Source organism: Conger conger, chromosome 18 (assembly GCF_963514075.1).
Source record: "Conger conger chromosome 18, fConCon1.1, whole genome shotgun sequence".
Lineage (NCBI taxonomy): Eukaryota > Metazoa > Chordata > Actinopteri > Anguilliformes > Congridae > Conger > Conger conger.
The window spans coordinates 14,777,180-14,794,299 of NC_083777.1; the positions used below are offsets into that span (position 1 = coordinate 14,777,180).

Sequence of the window (17,120 nt, forward strand, 5' to 3'; positions counted from 1 at the left end):
AATGTCACTTGTAAAAATACTCATTGTAACAGGCCTTCAAATTATTGGAAGTGTTAAATGCATCAATTACACATGTAGCCTGGGTATTTGTCTACACCTTTCAACATATTTTTTATATATACATTTAAAAATGGTAACAATAGATGGAGTGAGAGAGGGATGTTTGCTTATAACTAATGACAATGACTGATACAAGCAAAAAAAAAAGCAGCCAATGAAATGCAACCACCACAGTAGCCAATTAAAACCACTGCTAGGTTCCCAATAAAATATAAACACCACTGCCACGACATTGCCAATACTACTCAGACAAACACCTATTTAAATGCCACTGCTAATCAATGCCAAATCAAATGCAAATGGAACTGCAGCTGAAGTTGAGTAAGATGCAAATGGTAGTGGGATTCTGCAAGTGCAAAGTGCTGTAACATTTTCATCTTTGATTTGCTGAAATCGAGCTCTGCTGCATCTCAATGTCCATCTGCACTGACTTACTGGATACAGAATCACGGGTCTTTGTAGTGGTACAGACAGTCTGCCTCTAATGGCTGGTGGCAGGAAGATTTTTTAACTCACTATACAATGTCCATTATTGACAGTTTTGTTATGATAGAACATTATATTGTAACATAGTCCTGCAATTCTTTAGTCCATTTTTTAAAAATGATCGCAAACGCACATTATTTTCCTTCTGAGGTCAGCTCTTTGGGTATCTATTCACTAGATGTCCCATAATATTCTGTTATGCCTCAAGTGACTATTGAACAGGAAGTTCATTCTTGCTACATTTCTGCAGCAATCCTCAAGATGGTTCATGCACACAGAGGTGGGAACATTAGTTTTATAAGGTTGATGTAAAGCATCAAGGCCATTGTTTGTTTAGTTCTCTTGTTCACATGATTGCTTTGCCACACATTGCAGATGCTCGGTTCAGTCATGTTTCCATCTTAGATCATCTGCTCTTCAACACACTGACACAATTATATTTACGGTGTATTCTCCTTGATCTGATGTTGTTATACTGGATTTGTGGCTAAAGGCTGGGTTGAAGGTCCTGCTGGTGCATTGTGGGAGTTGTTGTCCTTTGTCTGACCACACGACAAGGCCGTTTCTTTGAGTTTCATGCTCACGCCAAGGCGACTCTGGTTCATCCTCCTCGTGAAGGAGTTCTGGTTTATATCTCTCACTGAGAGCCTTCACCTCAGGCCTGCGATGAATCTTCCACGGTGAGTAATGAAGTGGAAAGAAGGTTACCTTGTTGCAAAGGTGAGTCACAGCACCAGCACTGCCTTTTCATCACTAGGGCAAGTCCCAGATTATTCCAGGGCGTAGTCTGTTCTTTTTGGGAGCGGCCGTGGAGTTGCAGAAGCTCTGAGCTACGGTAACCCCTCAACACAAATCACTGAATCTGACCAAAAATCTCAAACATCCGTCACTCAACCAAGGTAGTGTGTGTCTCTGCAGTGGGGGGTCGGTTCCTTATCATTCCAAGGGTAGAGAGAGGTTTTATTCCTAAAAGGTAATGAAGGTACCCCTCGCCCCATGTCACCATTAGTTCTGCTGTCTATAGATAGTTTCTCTCAAAGGAATGGATGAAAATGAATATGTGCATTGCCTGTGAATAGACTACGCATGCAAGAGCTCGCGTAAAATCTCAAGGTAAATAAAATATATATTTCCACACAGCAATCACAGTATTGTTTGTGCAATACAGAAGCCAATCATTTTCTTGGCAGCTTTCAATTACATTAAATTATTTATTTTGAATGAATGGCCTAATCAGGGTATAGGTCAGTGGTACTCCTGGTCTTGGAGAGCTGCAGGATGTGGCCGGTTTTTGTTTTAGCTTTAATATCAGCAACCAATTCAGACCCAAGATACCAGTTGAGGTGAGTTAACTGTGTAATTAACGGCTTTAACAGATCAATTAAAGGAGCACTGTCATGCTTATTTCAGTTGACCTTATTTGGATTAAATGCTTAAATTATGTATGTAGGCATTTTTAAGATCACTGTCAGTGTAGCCAGTGTAGTCAGTTCTTTGCCTAAATATGGGGCGGAATTTTTCAAAACAAACACAGTTGGGCTTGAATCTCCAGCCTGTGTTTTCCAGAAGCTAACAGGCACTCAAACTCTACCCTTGAATGTAGAGACTGGTTTATGGATGGCCACCCATGCAAACAATCATGTAACACTCCTCTGGTCGCATTAGCATTAAAATAGCCTGAGCAATATGACGGACAACTCTGACTTTGCCAAGTTAGAGGACAAGCTTTTCGATTTTGACGAAGAAATACAACCTTACAATTTTTCAATTGGAATTTACAGAGGAAGAATTGTGTGATTGAGAGAGACCGAGATCAGAGGACAAGGCAGCCGAACCTAACATAGAGGATTCATTGAAGTATCCACAACCAATGTTTTGATACAGCTTGTTTGCTAGATATTTACTTACTCGTCGCTTAGTTTCCCTCCTGGAACCCTTGGCTGTGGATACTTCTTCCAATTAATCCTCTTGGTTAGCTTTGGCTGCTTTGTCCTCCGCTGTCTGTCTCTCTCGCTCACGCAATTCGTCCTCTGTAAATTCTGATTCAAAACTGTAAGGTTGTATTTCTTTGTCAAAATCGAAAAGCTTGTCCTCTACCTCAACTCATATTGCTCAGGCTAGCCGTCCATAAACCAGTCTCTGCATTCAGGTGGTCAGGGGTGGAGTTTGAGCGCTACCTTCTGGGAAACACAGGCTGGAGATTCAAGCCAAAGTTGTTTTGAGAAGTTTTCACATACATTCTCATATTTGAAGACGTCATATACGATGGCCAAGTTGGTTCCTGACAATCCAAATTTCAACTTAAATAGGCAAAACTTTCTATTCATTACATGCAAAGAACTCTCAAGGAATGACAATTTTAATTATAAGGATTTAACCGATGATAAGGAAGACAAATTGAAATATGTTTCAATTTTAATTGTAAAATTTTACTGTAATACCACTCTTTCTATGCCTCAAGTTTTTATTGTAAAATACTGAAAATGTGATTTGTAATATGCTTTTATTCTCCCAGTTCCCTGAATTATACTGCAGAAAATTGAACTGCGTCCAGCCTCTTGGCGCGATAGACTGGTCCAGCTATAAAGCTTGGTGGCACCCCCACACCCACCTCCCCACACCCCCACCACTTCTACTCCTGCTGCTGTCTTGCGGTTCCACTTATCTCAGAGAAACCGCAGGGTCTCACCCTCTCCCACCTACATCCCATGCTCCTCCCACCTACATCCCATGATCCCAACGTGATAGCATCACTCTTCGCTGTCAGGTAGCACTTGACAGCAAAAGAACAGAATCATAATGCAACTCCTCCTACTGTAACAAGTTATTCTACTGCTACCCCTACTGCTGATGCTGCTATCACTGCTGCTACTAATACAGCTAATACTACTACTACTGCAACTGCTACTTCTACTGCTACTACTATGACTGCTACTACTGCTACTTCTACTGCTGCTATTGCTACTGCTGCTACTGCTACTACTGCTGCTCCAACTTCTACAACTCATACTACTACTGCTGTTCTTATTATTATTGCTAATACTAATAAGGGGCTTCTGTTTAATAAAGAAAATATTTTATTGGCCACATTCCTGTTTCATAGTTTGGAAGGTGTGCATTTTTCTGCATTAACCCGGCACGTCTGGCAGCTGGTTGAGTTACAGCAATGGCAGGACATTCATGATGTCGCCCCATAAAATGTGCTTCCCCTCATTACGGAGGTCGGCTGTGAAGTAATTAAACATATCGAGCTGCACCCGCGCTGGCCGTGTACATCGCTTTCCAGTGTGGGGAAACACACACCCTGCACCACATACAGATGAGCCACACTTCAGCTTGCCTTCCCAGGGTAAAGGGATGACAAGAACACAAAATATTCCTCTTAGCTTTCGCTTCCCAGAGATCACTGCTGGGTATGAGTCATATTGGGTGTGGTAGGGACGGAGGCCACTGAACGCCTTTGACGTACTCCCTGCTGTAAAATCCTTTGAGCTGGCCAAGCTGGTCATAAGCTGTTCTAGCTGGGTATCAGCTGGTCAACCAGCTAGTGCTGGTAGCTGGTTTCAGTTTCAAAACATAGCTTAAGCTGATCAAACCATGTCGAGCTGGGAGCTGGTCTGAACTGGTCGACCAGCTACCAGCTGTTTCAGAATCTAGCTTGAGTAATTTCCTTGGCAAGGCTATACAATCAAATCATATCCATGTTAACTTTCGCTTCTCAAAGATTCCTGCCAGGTGTGGCAGGGATGGAGGTGGTTGTTTCAACCCCTTTGATGTACCGCCCTGCTGGGAAAAAAAAACAGCTCAAGCTATGTTTTGAAACAACTGGTAGCTGGTTGACCAGTTCAGACCAGACTAGGTTTTCTCAAGCAAGCTGCCAGCACTAGTTGGTTGAGCAGCTCATATACCAATGGACCAGTTTCGCCAGCATGAAAATTGAGCTGGCATAGTTGGATTTTACAGTAGGGTGTACTATCCTACATGGTGCCCAGCTGCTGCAACAGCCGTCTGATAGAACGACTCCCAAGTTTGTGTTTGGACACATAGGCTAAGGAAAGACAAGTCCCTGAACTGGGAAACAAAAATGCAGAAAAGTCTGTTGGTTTAATTTTCACAAACTCCGTGAGTTTAGAACAAGACCCGAAAAAGTCTGATAGCTAAGACTACATTGGCGGCAGTAAAGCAAAGTGCTCCGTTTCCGCGGATACAGCAACGGTCGCTCGTTTATCAAGTGTTCCTCTCTCGTTTCTTCTGAGCTCTGCGGACACACGAACGGGGCCAATAAAAAATATATTAGCTTGCAAATATGGACACTACTTTTTTTTATTGCATTAGATGCAGCTCCCCTGTGAATACAGATAGAACCTGGATAAAAAATAAAAGTGAGAAACTTAGAAAGACTCTGGCATTTCTGTCTCCCTGGGCACCATTTGCAGCTCTCTCTCGGTCCGGCTTTGTTCCGTGTCCCCGGGTCAGGCATTAAGGGAACCTTTCTGCCACATGCTTTTGAGTTATTGTGAGGGGAAGCACCTCTTCCTCTATTTCGAAGTTCGCTCATCTGGAAAGTCTTGACAGTTGAACTGACATACGCAGACACAACAGACATGGCTGACATTTGAAGACAGCTGGCCCTTAGATGTCATAGGTGTAGCATGGTGGGCCTTTATCCACAATACAGCAACAAGCAAATAAAGGATAGGTTTCCAGTGTTGTCCCTCTCTCCAACCAGCCTCATTCTGCTTCATTTGAATATATGGCGATAACGAGCACTTTGAGCTGAATTAGCTGATTTTCGGCTGAAACTAATTTAAGAAAAAAAAAACAGCAATAATTAGCCTGTAATGGCTACCGCCCTCCTGAAATCCATTTATACATTGAGAGATTCGACAATGGTCAATTAACTGATTACTACATGGAATTAGTTCTGCTTGAAATTATCATTTGATTACTACGTGAGTAAATTGTTAAGCTCTATTATACAGCATATATAAAATGTGGGTGCGTGCATGTCTGTTAGATATGAGAAGTTGAGCAGCATTAGCCAGATAAATGTACAATCGGATAGACATGTAGGCACAATATGTAGTATGAGGGGCAGTAGGTATTATGGTATAAGTTTTGGTGATATACGAGGGGTTCAATGGCACAGTACTGGTAATGAACAAATTTACACAGGAAATAAAGAGGGTTGAGTGGGTGGTTTCATTTCAGCAGCTGGTCAGAAAGCAGTGCCCCCCCCACCCACACACACACACACACACACACACTCCCACTCTCTGTGTACTGGGTGTTCCTGCAGTAACCCTGAGGGAAGTGCTCTGAGGAGCTGTTCAGTACATTTTTGAGGATATTCTCACATACAAAGACTTTCTCCAGCACTCAGACACCCTAGGGCCATGCAAAGCTAGATTGCTGCTATAACTCATTATGTGTGCACAGTGTGCCTGGAGCAGCTTAGAGACAGGGATGTGCAAACTTCTCTTCTCTCAGGGCCAGTCTAAGGAATAAAACGGTGAATTGCCTGCCGCCTATGACTGCATGCACAAACACATGCGCACAATATTTATTTATTTGTTTGTTTGCTGGTATTTACTTATTTATTTATCAAAACTTTCAGAAATGGTAATGCATTGTTCGTCGAGAATGGCACAACTCTTGGATTTCATAGACAGCTGACTGTCGTCTGTTCACTTTCTCTGTTCAGTTATCTTGTTGATTATTGTAACTCTGCATTGGCTGCGGCTTTTTGCTGTCTCACTGGTTTCTCAGCAATATTATCTCCTTGGCTACCGCACTGTGTTATTGTATTGCCGACCAAATTCTATTGTCACTTTGTTTACTGTGTAATGATTGATTCAGCTAATTAATTCTCTTTCCCTTAAAGACCAGTCAATCAATCAATAAATCGCATCAGCACAGTCCTGATACCCTTGGACGGTCGAGGACTGTGTCCCTCTCCAACAGACTGTCCTGGGAGGTATTGATCTACTTACTGTATCTTTTTAAGCCTGGTATCAGGCCTGTAATTCCAATTCAACAAGACCTGCAATGCCATGTAAAATCAATGTTTTCTAAATGAGGTGACACAAGAGCATGCAGTCATATTGGCGTTCAAAAGCCTTTCTCGTATGTTGCACAGAAACCAATGCGAAAGGTTGTCATAAACTCTGGCCTCACAGGTAACACCGATGGCCAGTGACGATGCAGAAAACTTTGATCGGTGACCAACATTACTTGAACCTGACAGAGGCTGATTGGGGGATCATGCAGCTACTCAGCTGTAGTACAATCTCTGGCTTGTCTCCATAGAGCAGGAATCATCAACTCTGGCCCTTGAACCCAAAACCAGTCCTGGTTTTTTCCTCCCGGGTAATTAGCGCTACCAATTGGCCAGGCTGTCTTCACACCTGACTCCCAGGTAAAGGGAGGGTTGAAACCAACAGTTCTTGGCCCTTGAAGATGGCAAGTTGCTCATCCCTGTCATAGAATATAAATTATTTATGGAACCCTCGATCGCACATGTGAAGTGTAAAAGCTCCAAGACAAAGAGCTATTTTGCCTGTCAAACAATCCTTGAATTAGATAAGGTTCTTCTATGAAATCATAGGGTTTCTTGCCATAGAGGAACCCCTTTTAACTATTTATGGAACCCACTATCATAGGTGTGAAAGTTCCCAGAAAAAAAAACATTTGCCTGACTAACAACTCTTGAACTAGATGGGGCTCTTCTATGGAATCGCAAGGTTCCTTCTGGAACCAGAGTGTAGTTTCAGGGACCTGTCGCATGCTCACGGCATTCTGTTCCCTCCCTGCCACCCTGCCACTTCTCTACCTGTTGCTATGAAAAGAACAAATGTTTGTCTCTACATTTTTTTTGCCCCGGGCTCCTTGGCTTCCCAGCGGCCTCTGGGATTGTTTACGGGATACGCTCAGCCTGCCGCCAGCTCTCTCATTGGATGCCACGCTAGGTCGGATGAGAATGGTTCCCGCGTTTCCTTTAACAAAACAAGCAGGTGTTTCTGGATGGGCTCTGACAGTTTCGCCCTAAGTGCCTTTGGCTACTGTCACGCAAAGGTGGTGTGTCGGGAACTCACCAGTGTCCTGATGTGAACTGCAAGGTTGGCCAGTTTGCAACAGAAAAATCGAGCAGCCGCTTATACTCAGTATGCTCGTATCTCCTCCATCCTGGCAAGCTGCTCTCTGTTGCAGGGATCATCAAATCTCGGTCCTACACGGCTGAGAGCTCCTGGGTTTCCACCCTCACTTTGCCGGGGAAGTCAGGTGTGAAGACCGTCTGGCCAATCAGTAGCACTATTTGTTCAGCTACTTATAATTATACGTATAATTTGTTATTTTGCCAATATGTGGAACTATTTGGTCAGTTAATTAACCAGGGGAAAGGAAAACCAGGGCTGGATTTGATGATCCCTGCTCTGTAGCCTTTTGGTGGGATGGATGTCTGAAGAGGCCACAGGTCCCCGTTAAGTATGGATGATACGTTAAGCCGACTTTATACCCAGTGCTTACTAAGATGCTTTCAGTTTTCATCGGTCACTGGCTAATTGTGCTGCTGAGCAATATGTTGAATGGGCAAATTGCAGTTTAAATGGGCAATTAGACATTTGAACAGATTGGGTGGTACAATACACTCAATATAGCCTTTTATTTAAAAAGAAAAATTAAAACGATGAACATCTTTCTTTTTTTGTTGTAATTGGTCGGTGTCATCCAGGACTTCACTGACACACTCTCTCCATCACACACTCTCACTCCATCAAACACACACACTCCCACACACACTCTCTCCATCACACACACACACACACACACACACACACAGTCTCCATCAGATACACACTCCACACACTCTCCATCACACATACTCTCTCTCTCCATCACACACGCAGTCTGTCTTACACACACACACACACACACACACACACACTCTCTCCTCCAGGGTGTGTTACACCAGCTGTGGTGTTTTTTCTGGGTGCAGTGTGCTCGCTGAGCTCTGTGGTCGCTGCTTTAGAAGAGCGCACACCAGGCACTGCACTGCACTGCCCCTCCCCAGGCCTGCCCAAGCAGCCAGAAGCCCAAACCTACCCGCCCTCCCTCAATGATGCCACAGCTGATTATACGCAGCCCTGCTGGGCAGCTGGCAGAAGTTAGCATTGGCACGGTCAGTGTGGGGCCGCATCCACAACCTGGAACGTTATTTTAGGAGGATGCACTACCTAGCAGCTGTTTTTGGGTTATTTTAATGCACAGCATGGAAGTAAACAACAAAATCAGGCCCCAGCCTCCTTTTCAGCTTGGCACTTTATTCACTTAATTAATCATTTGTGCCCTCACCTTTGCTGTTGATTCTGATATGCGATCTTGGGTCATACTTTACAATAAGGGTATTTAAGCATTAACTAAACTAGGTGTTAATCATTAATGAATGATATCATTAACAAATATCTTTCAATATTAAATCATGTATTTACCAACTAACGTATCATTTCCATGAATATCTATACATTAACAAACCATAGGATAGCCATTAACAAATACACCAACTGTTTTTTTCATTGCAGTATCAATTGACATGAACTAATGTAGTTAACATAAATTATTGGTGTACACATTGACACAGCTACAGATTAATTTCTCAGTAGTTACCTGGTTAACAAGTACTGTACATTAGTGAATGCCAATTCATGTAACCTTATTGTAAAGTAATACCAAATCTTGCAATGGACTTATACAGTGTTTTGATCTTTAGAAGGGAATCGATAAATCACAAAGGGACAGCCTCTAATTAGCTATAGAATTATAGCACTGGAATAAGTAGATCCAACAACCATCTGAGTGCAAGAACAGCAAAGCAGAGCAACATGCTATTGTTAGTTATCTCCCACTCCACCTCCCCCCACTTCTCTCTGAAGTACCATATTGCTGTCGGTTGATTAAAAGAATTTGCTCATGTATATGGGATCACAGTGTTGAAATGAATGGCAACTTCTAAGACTAGCTTTGATCTTTGCCTTGAGAAAAACACTGTTTTTCAGCTGCTGCACACCGCAGCAGAGGCAAGAGAACCTAAAGAAAGTATTAGTGCACTACAAGACTCTACAGACAGTATCGGTACACTTGTAAGTGACAATAACAGGATGCTGAATTGAAAGCGTTGGCTGCTGAAATTACTTTCTCTTTAACTGCAGGGAAAAATGATTGAATGTACAGTGTTATTTTTCTGTTGTGTTGGAAAGTTTATTGGAGGAAGGAGCAGTTGCGCTGGCGTTGCCAGAACACAAAGCTCTCAAACATGACAATGGAATGAGAGAAATTGTTTGTAATGATCATCATATCCAGTCAGTGAGATTTTTTAAATTGGATTTATTTTTTGCCTGCCCAGCTTATTGATACAATTGGCATTTATTTTAAAATGACTTCTCCATTGTTTATTGCAGTGGTAGTTGCATTACAAACTGATCGGATGTTATGCTTATAACAGTATGTGTTTCAATTTCATTTTCCTTTTATACTTTGAACAGTATTGTCTTAACTGCCAATATCTGTTTCCATACACACAGTATTCTGGATTATGGCCTTCATCCTGATCACTGTGTTATATTAAACTGTTCACATGCACCATGAAATACAATGTCTATTTTTATATACATGGCCATCAAAGTACTGTATCCCACAAATAGTCTTGGAAAGGATTGTGCGAAAATCCTTTTTCCCCCTCACTTTTCCAAATGTAGTATTGCAAAGGGTAGTTCTTCTTAATACCTTCCCAGAATGTTTTTTCTTGTTTCAGTTTTTTTCTTTTAAATCTAGAACATTTGTGTCTGTCTACTGATGGACCAAAGTCACACTTCTTCAGAAAAGCTCTTTAAGTTTGATATGACTGCTAGCTAGAGAGCCAATTCTGGCATAATGTTCCAGTCCAATTTACAGGTGTGGATTTATTTCAGAATAAGAGGAAAATTATGAATACAGTTTGCATATACAGTATGACTCAGCATTAACTGAATGCTGGCTTGTTTGAGTTATGGGTATTGTAATAAAGTGTTTATATAACCGATGTTATAGAATTCTTGAATATTTCATATGGAATATGTGTGTGTATAAACATCACGTCACTGTACACTCAGTGTACACCAGCTTATTAAACCAAATATTTAATCAGCCGATAATGTGTTAGCAACTAAATGCATAAAAGCATGCATCTAAGCACTAATGCAAATAACCACGCATTACAATAGTGGTATGCAGAGGAGCATCTCTGAGCACACAACGCGTCAAACCTCTGGATAGGCTACAGCAGCATAAGTAAAAAAAATAGAAATGCTTACTGAGTGTATATTTGTGTACAATAAAGCACACATTTTCAAACAGGAACTATCCAAACTATGTTCTATCCAAACATAGAACATTCATAATTGTTCATTACATTGTAATCACAGCAATTCCTTATTTTCCTAGTACCGCAGCATAATTCCACAGATTGGTTTCTCTCATAGTTCAGAAGGATAGCTGAGCCCATCAGTCCATATGGCAGGGACAAAAATAAAGATATAAATGTAGAATAATTAAAGGTCAGGGAAATGTTTACCCACCGGAGAGAGTTAAATGCCACTGCTTATATGACTGAATAATGAGAGCCGGTGGAGATGAGGAGGTTGAGGTGAAGGAGGTGGCTTTTACCTTGGGATACTGCTGCACAGGGATTAGGACTCTCTCACACAGCTTGATGTTCTTGTTGCTGATGACGTCCAAATATTTCTGCACGTCTCCATCCTTCCTCAGGTCCTCGCCTCCGTACTTCTCGATCTCTGCGAGAGAGCCAATGGGGAGGCCTGTGTTAGACGTGTGCCTTCAGAACCGATCACAACGGGTGAAGGCTAGGTACATACAGAGGACACGCAAGAAAGCAGGCAAAGGTAAGGAAAGAAATATTGCTTCACCTGAATGTTTGAAGCAGTGTTCGAAATATTCTCAACAGCGATGTTTCTTGGGAGAAGTGTTATCAGTTGAATGTGCGTGGAAAGGAGAAGGGTGTGCAATCAACGGGTGTATGTAGGTGCCTCCTGATTAGTGTTGGATCAAATGAAACCTGCTTTGGTGCCTCGGTATCCACCCCAAATCAATACCTTAGGGGGAAGAAATCACCAATTTCCCCCAAAGTATCTAAACAAAATTGCATAATGAAAATGGAATTGGGTGTGTGTGGGGGTGTCCCAACACTCCAAAAAACGCATCCCCCTTTCCTGTACTCATCTCCTGTTTGGAAGTATGGGGGGAGCGGCCGAGTGAGCGAAAGGGGGATGCGTTTTTCGAGTATCGGGACGCACCCTGCGGATTTCAGAGGGCAGTGTGTAGCTGCTGCACACGCTAGCACAAGTGGCTGGAAAGGTGAGACCACCCGTACCTCCAGGGATTCTGACCCCCATGACCACCCCCCCCCCCCCCCCCCCCCAAACCCCAAACTCTGCAGGAATGGGTACCTTTTATTTCCCATTCCCATTATGCTGCTGCCCTATTTAATCTGATGGACTGTTTTTTTCTTTAATGCAAATGCATATTCCCAAAGGCAACAACATGCAGAATTCGGCGCCTTTCAATTAAATGGCCTCTTGCATACAGATTTGAGCTGCGCCACAACACATCCTCTCCCACTTATTTCACTTCTGCAGTCATGTGCTGGTACTTTGCACCGAAAAACCTGCTTGTTTATTGATCTACATTCATGAATTCATAATATCAATCAATTCTATAACTTATCCTGGTTTCAAGCTACGACTGTACATTTGAGTGGGGTGAAAAAAGTGCCATGTCAACAAAAGGTCTTTCAGTCCACCGAGAAGCAGAGCTTGGGTTACCATCAGTCACTGTGTTCAGGAACTGTCGATCAATTTCACTAAATTAACTACTGTACATGTGTGTTGCATCTCTCCCCTAGTCAGCCATTTTAAACACGTGTCCTAAGCGATGAAATGGGCTTGTGTTCCAAACAGCGAAAAAGGCAGATTTATACTTTGTCGTCTGAGACTTATGACGAAAACAAAAGTGTCGCACAACATTTAGCATTTATACTGTACTGTACGGCAAAGGCCTGCGATGCCGGTTCTGTTGTCTCTGTGGTGACAAGGTACCAAACAGCTGGCGTTTACATTTTTTAAGCCAATGAAGATCCGGGCATAGCCTACCCGTGACAATGGCTTTCATCGTTCCATCTGGCTGTCCAATTAACACTGCGTGACAAAATATGACTGTGTTTTCACGACATAACATACAACACTTTTGTCAGTAGAAAATACATAGTTTTTGTCCTATGACACTTGTCGCAAGGGTGTGCAACAAAGTATAAATCGGGCTTTATATGAAAATGGTTTTAAATTACTCTCATTCAGGAGATTACTTTGCTGCCACTGGGAACACTACTGACGGTGGCTTGGCCCTTGGTTGGGGTGTTTTGCAGGCCAAATGGCTTGATATTATTTTACACACTGAACAGTGGCACGATGCTTTGCTCCCTCTGCCCACACAGGGGTGGATCTGAATCTTAATTATGCAGAGACCCTCCCTGGCAGATGTGAAATGAAACCTCCATATGCTATATGCTGCGGGTCCTCCATTATAGATCGCCCCACTGTCCCTGCTCCTGGGCTATGTTTTACACCTTAAAACAACGGCCGATGCCTCGCATGTATTTACCTCGAAAAGCCATTTCAGGGAGCGGATCGATATATTCTCTCAACATCTGTGTAGTGTTTTTGACTAATCCAGGCGAAGCAAGGAGCTGTTTTGGCGAAATGAAGCGTTGAGCTTCGTTATCTCCGCTGCCCTCTGTGTATTCCGGAACACTGATATTTTCTTTGCTTGACAAATTTTATAGCACATGGGAGAATTGAATCAAAACCATACAGCCACAAAACATTAAGGGGTCTGGGAATAAAACTGTCCTGCCAGGGTCCTGGGGGAATTCCGCTGTCACCGGAAAATTAATGCCGGGAAGAATTAAGAATTATGACCCCACTGCAGTCTCGTAGAACAATACACGAGAGGGAACAGAGGGAGCATGGGTAGAGAGGGACCGAGGGAGAGTAAGAGAGAGGGAGAGAGATAGAGGGAGTGAGAGAGGTACACACGAGGAGCTCAGCAGCGAGGAACCTGTAATCTTTCACTTCTAATGAAGCCCTCTCTGCAGTCCGTATTTGTAGAAAATCACACAGCTCCCCTCAACGCGTACCAGGCAGGAGCAGGAATAAAATGTGTCCGGCCGTGACAAATTCTAACAGCAGTGCCTGACCGAAGTGTGCTGTGTGTGTGTGTGTAAGAGAGATTGTGTGTGTGTATGTGTGTGTGTGTGAGAGAGAGAGAGAGAGAGAGAGAGAGCGACATTGTGTGCATGTGTGTGTGTGAGAGAGATTGTGTATGTGTATGTGTGTGAGAGAGAGCGATATTGTGTGCATGTGTGTGTGTGTTTGAGAGAGATTGTATGTGTGTGTGTGTGTGTGTGTATGTGTGAGAGAGTGAGAGGCATTGTGTGCGTGTGTGTGTGAGAGAGGGAGAGAGAGATTGTGTGTGTGTGAGAGATAGAGAGAGAGTGAGATTGTGTATGTGTGTGTGAGAGATTTTGTGTGTGTGAGAGAAAGAGATTGCGTGTGCGTGTGTGTGAGAGAGGGAGAGAGAGGTAGAAGGAGAGAGGGAGAGGGAGACATTGTGTGCATATGTGTGTGTGTGTGAAAGAGATTATATGTGTCTGCTATGTGCATCTGTGTGTGAGAGAGATTGCGTGTGTGTGTGTGTGTGTGTGTGTGTGTGTGTGTGAGTTAGTGTTTTGCTTGTCCCTTGCAAATGAGACCTAGATTTCCAGCTGAAACCAGTCATGGCAGTTATGTGGATTTGCTCTGTGGAAATCTTCAGCTCTCTGGAGTCCCCTGAAATGCAGTAATCATTTAGATTTTCCAAAGAACCCCATTTTGTTTGCTAAGGTTATCGTGATGATTACCGTGATAGTGGTCATTATCTAAGTAGGCTGCGTAAAGAATATTGCATCCATGCATTGAAAGCCCATTTGCCAGAGTTACTGTGCACATTAGGTTTTTCAAGCCATTACATTTAATGTGACCAATATCCGAAACTGTGTTGCTGGGATAAAAATAACATTATTTATTTATTTAGCTGCAGCCATTTTGCAAAGTGTGCAAGCAAGTGTGCAAAGTGTGAATTTGTGGCCCCACCGTGTTTGTTTTGGGACCCTTGAACTGTAGTCTGCCTGCAGTGCTTTGGGGTTGGTTCTCTACTGGCCTGCTGGGTCGCTTTCACTTCCAGAAAGGTCCGGCTCAAGAAGAATGTGCAACTGTAAATCTAAGATGAGTTTGAACATGATGACTACTCCGTGTTCCTGTTATCTTGGGCCTGTAATGTTATCACTGGATTGAAAGGGTGTTATACTGGATCTGGAGCGTTTTTGTATTCATATTGTCGGTCAAAGTTGTGAACAGATAATGACCTTCTGCACCTACTAACCCATATACACTCAGTGATCACTTTATTAGGTAGACTTGTACACCAGCTTGTTAATGCAAATATTTAATCAGCCAATCATGTGGCAGCAACTGGTCAAGAGGTTCAGCTGTTTCTCAGACCAAGTGTCAGAATGGAGAAGAAATTTTATCTAAGTGACTTTGTCTGGCACCAACAATCATTCCACAGTCTGAGTAGTTTGAGTATCTCAGGAACTGCTGATCTCCTGGGATTTTCACACACAGCAGTCTCTAGAGTTTGCAGAGAATAGTGCGAAAAACTAAAAACATCCAGTGAGCAGCACTTCTGTTGGTAAAAATGTGTTGTTAATGAGAGACGTCAGAGGAGAATGGCAAGACTCATTGAAGCTAACAGCAAGGTGTAAGTAATGCAAATAACCACAGCATACAACAGTGATATGCAGAAGAGCATCTCTGAACACACAATGCATCAAACCTCTAAGTGAATAGGTTACATCAGCAGAAGACTAATCTAAAAAATAAGTACCTAATAAAGTACTCACTGAGTGTATATTTCACATTGGAATTAAAATATGAAAATTAGAAGCTGGATGCACCCAGCCAAGTCAATTGACAAATGCCTGGTTTGTCAGTTTATGTCACATAAACAATATAGTAATAAAAAGAGCAAGTAATAATTTAAGAATATAATGCATATGAGTGTGAAAATAAAATGTAGATTTAGCAGTGCATTATACTGCCATCCTATAATTTCTGCTGAGTCAGAGAAAGAAACTTCCTGCAGTATATCTCATTTCAATTACACCTCCCCAACTTTGGGCTGTCTCTCACATTCCTGCTCATTTTGTAGATGTGAAGCTTTAAAAAAATCAATTTTGACAAATGAGGTTACAGTGCATATTTTAGCTTTGCTTTCAGAAAGTCAGCTGAGAATGCTGCAGTTTCACATGATTCTCACAGCTGGCAACATTGAGACAAAACTCACTGACAACCATTTAAAAATAAAGAGATTAATAATAACAAAAACAGTGTTGAAAAGTAAGAAATGTTCAAAAATAATTAAGCTATGGCACTCAGCGGAGCTTAATTGAGTTCAGTTAATTGAATCAAGTCTTCGAAATTACATTAAATGTGTAACTGAAATGTGAAATCTAACTATAATCAAATAGATTGGACAATTAAATCCATAAAATCAAAAAGAGGCCATCTTTAAATATTCCCTTGCAAGTTTACTGTTCTTGAAGTGAGTAAATGGTAAATAAACTGCATTTAAATAGCAATTTTATCCAAAGCGCTTTACAATTTACCCATTCACTCATTCTCTCATTTACCCATTCACAAACACACACACACACACACACACACACACACTCACACACCAACAGGGATAGGCTGCGATGTAAGGTACCAATCAGCTCGTCGGGAGGAATTGTGGGTTTGGTGTCTTGCTCAGGGACACTTTGACACGCCATGGCGAGGGATCAAACCAACTTTCTGACTGTCAGACAACGCTGTTGCTTCCTGAGCTAGGTCTCTCTCTGCTTCCTAGTTTGAAGGGAATGGATGGAAAGAACAATGTTCTAAATGGCCTGTTCTAACAAATGCATGGTTCTGCTCTTGTGAACTGAACACACTGGCGTCATGCCTATTCAAACTGAGGCGGCATGTTTGCATGAAAAAAATATAATTGCAGCATGCACAAATCATTTTCTCAAAAAATGGGGCTGAACCAATGCAGAATTTGGTAGGGTATAGCTATTGGCTTGTTCCAAGTGTGTCTGGGGGAGTGGGTTGTACTCAGATTTTTGTGTGGGCCCCCCCAAAAAATGAGATGCCTGACACCCCTGTCTGAACGCAGTGGAAATGGAAATGCTAATGCTGACAGCAGTGGGTGTGGGTGAGTGTTGCTCTTCATGCCATTTGCAAATGCATACCAATTATTTATTGTCAGATAAGCACAGCATGGTAGGTTGCGCTTAATGGTTGCAGGTTAATGCAGGAAAGGTGTGGTGTGGTTAAAACAATTTTAATATTATAAAGTTCAGAATTATCATTGTCATACAGTAATTA

At 42.3% G+C, this 17,120-nt stretch overlaps 1 protein-coding gene across 1 annotated transcript in view; it reads right to left on the bottom strand.

Moving 5' to 3' along the window:
• khdrbs2 (KH domain containing, RNA binding, signal transduction associated 2) overlaps positions 1-17,120 on the bottom strand; it is a 158,572-nt gene that overhangs the window by 115,621 nt on the left and 25,831 nt on the right. The window contains exon 2 of the mRNA XM_061228444.1: positions 11,245-11,372. Within this exon, the coding sequence (XP_061084428.1) occupies positions 11,245-11,372 (128 nt within the window). The remainder of the gene's footprint in view (positions 1-11,244; positions 11,373-17,120) is intronic.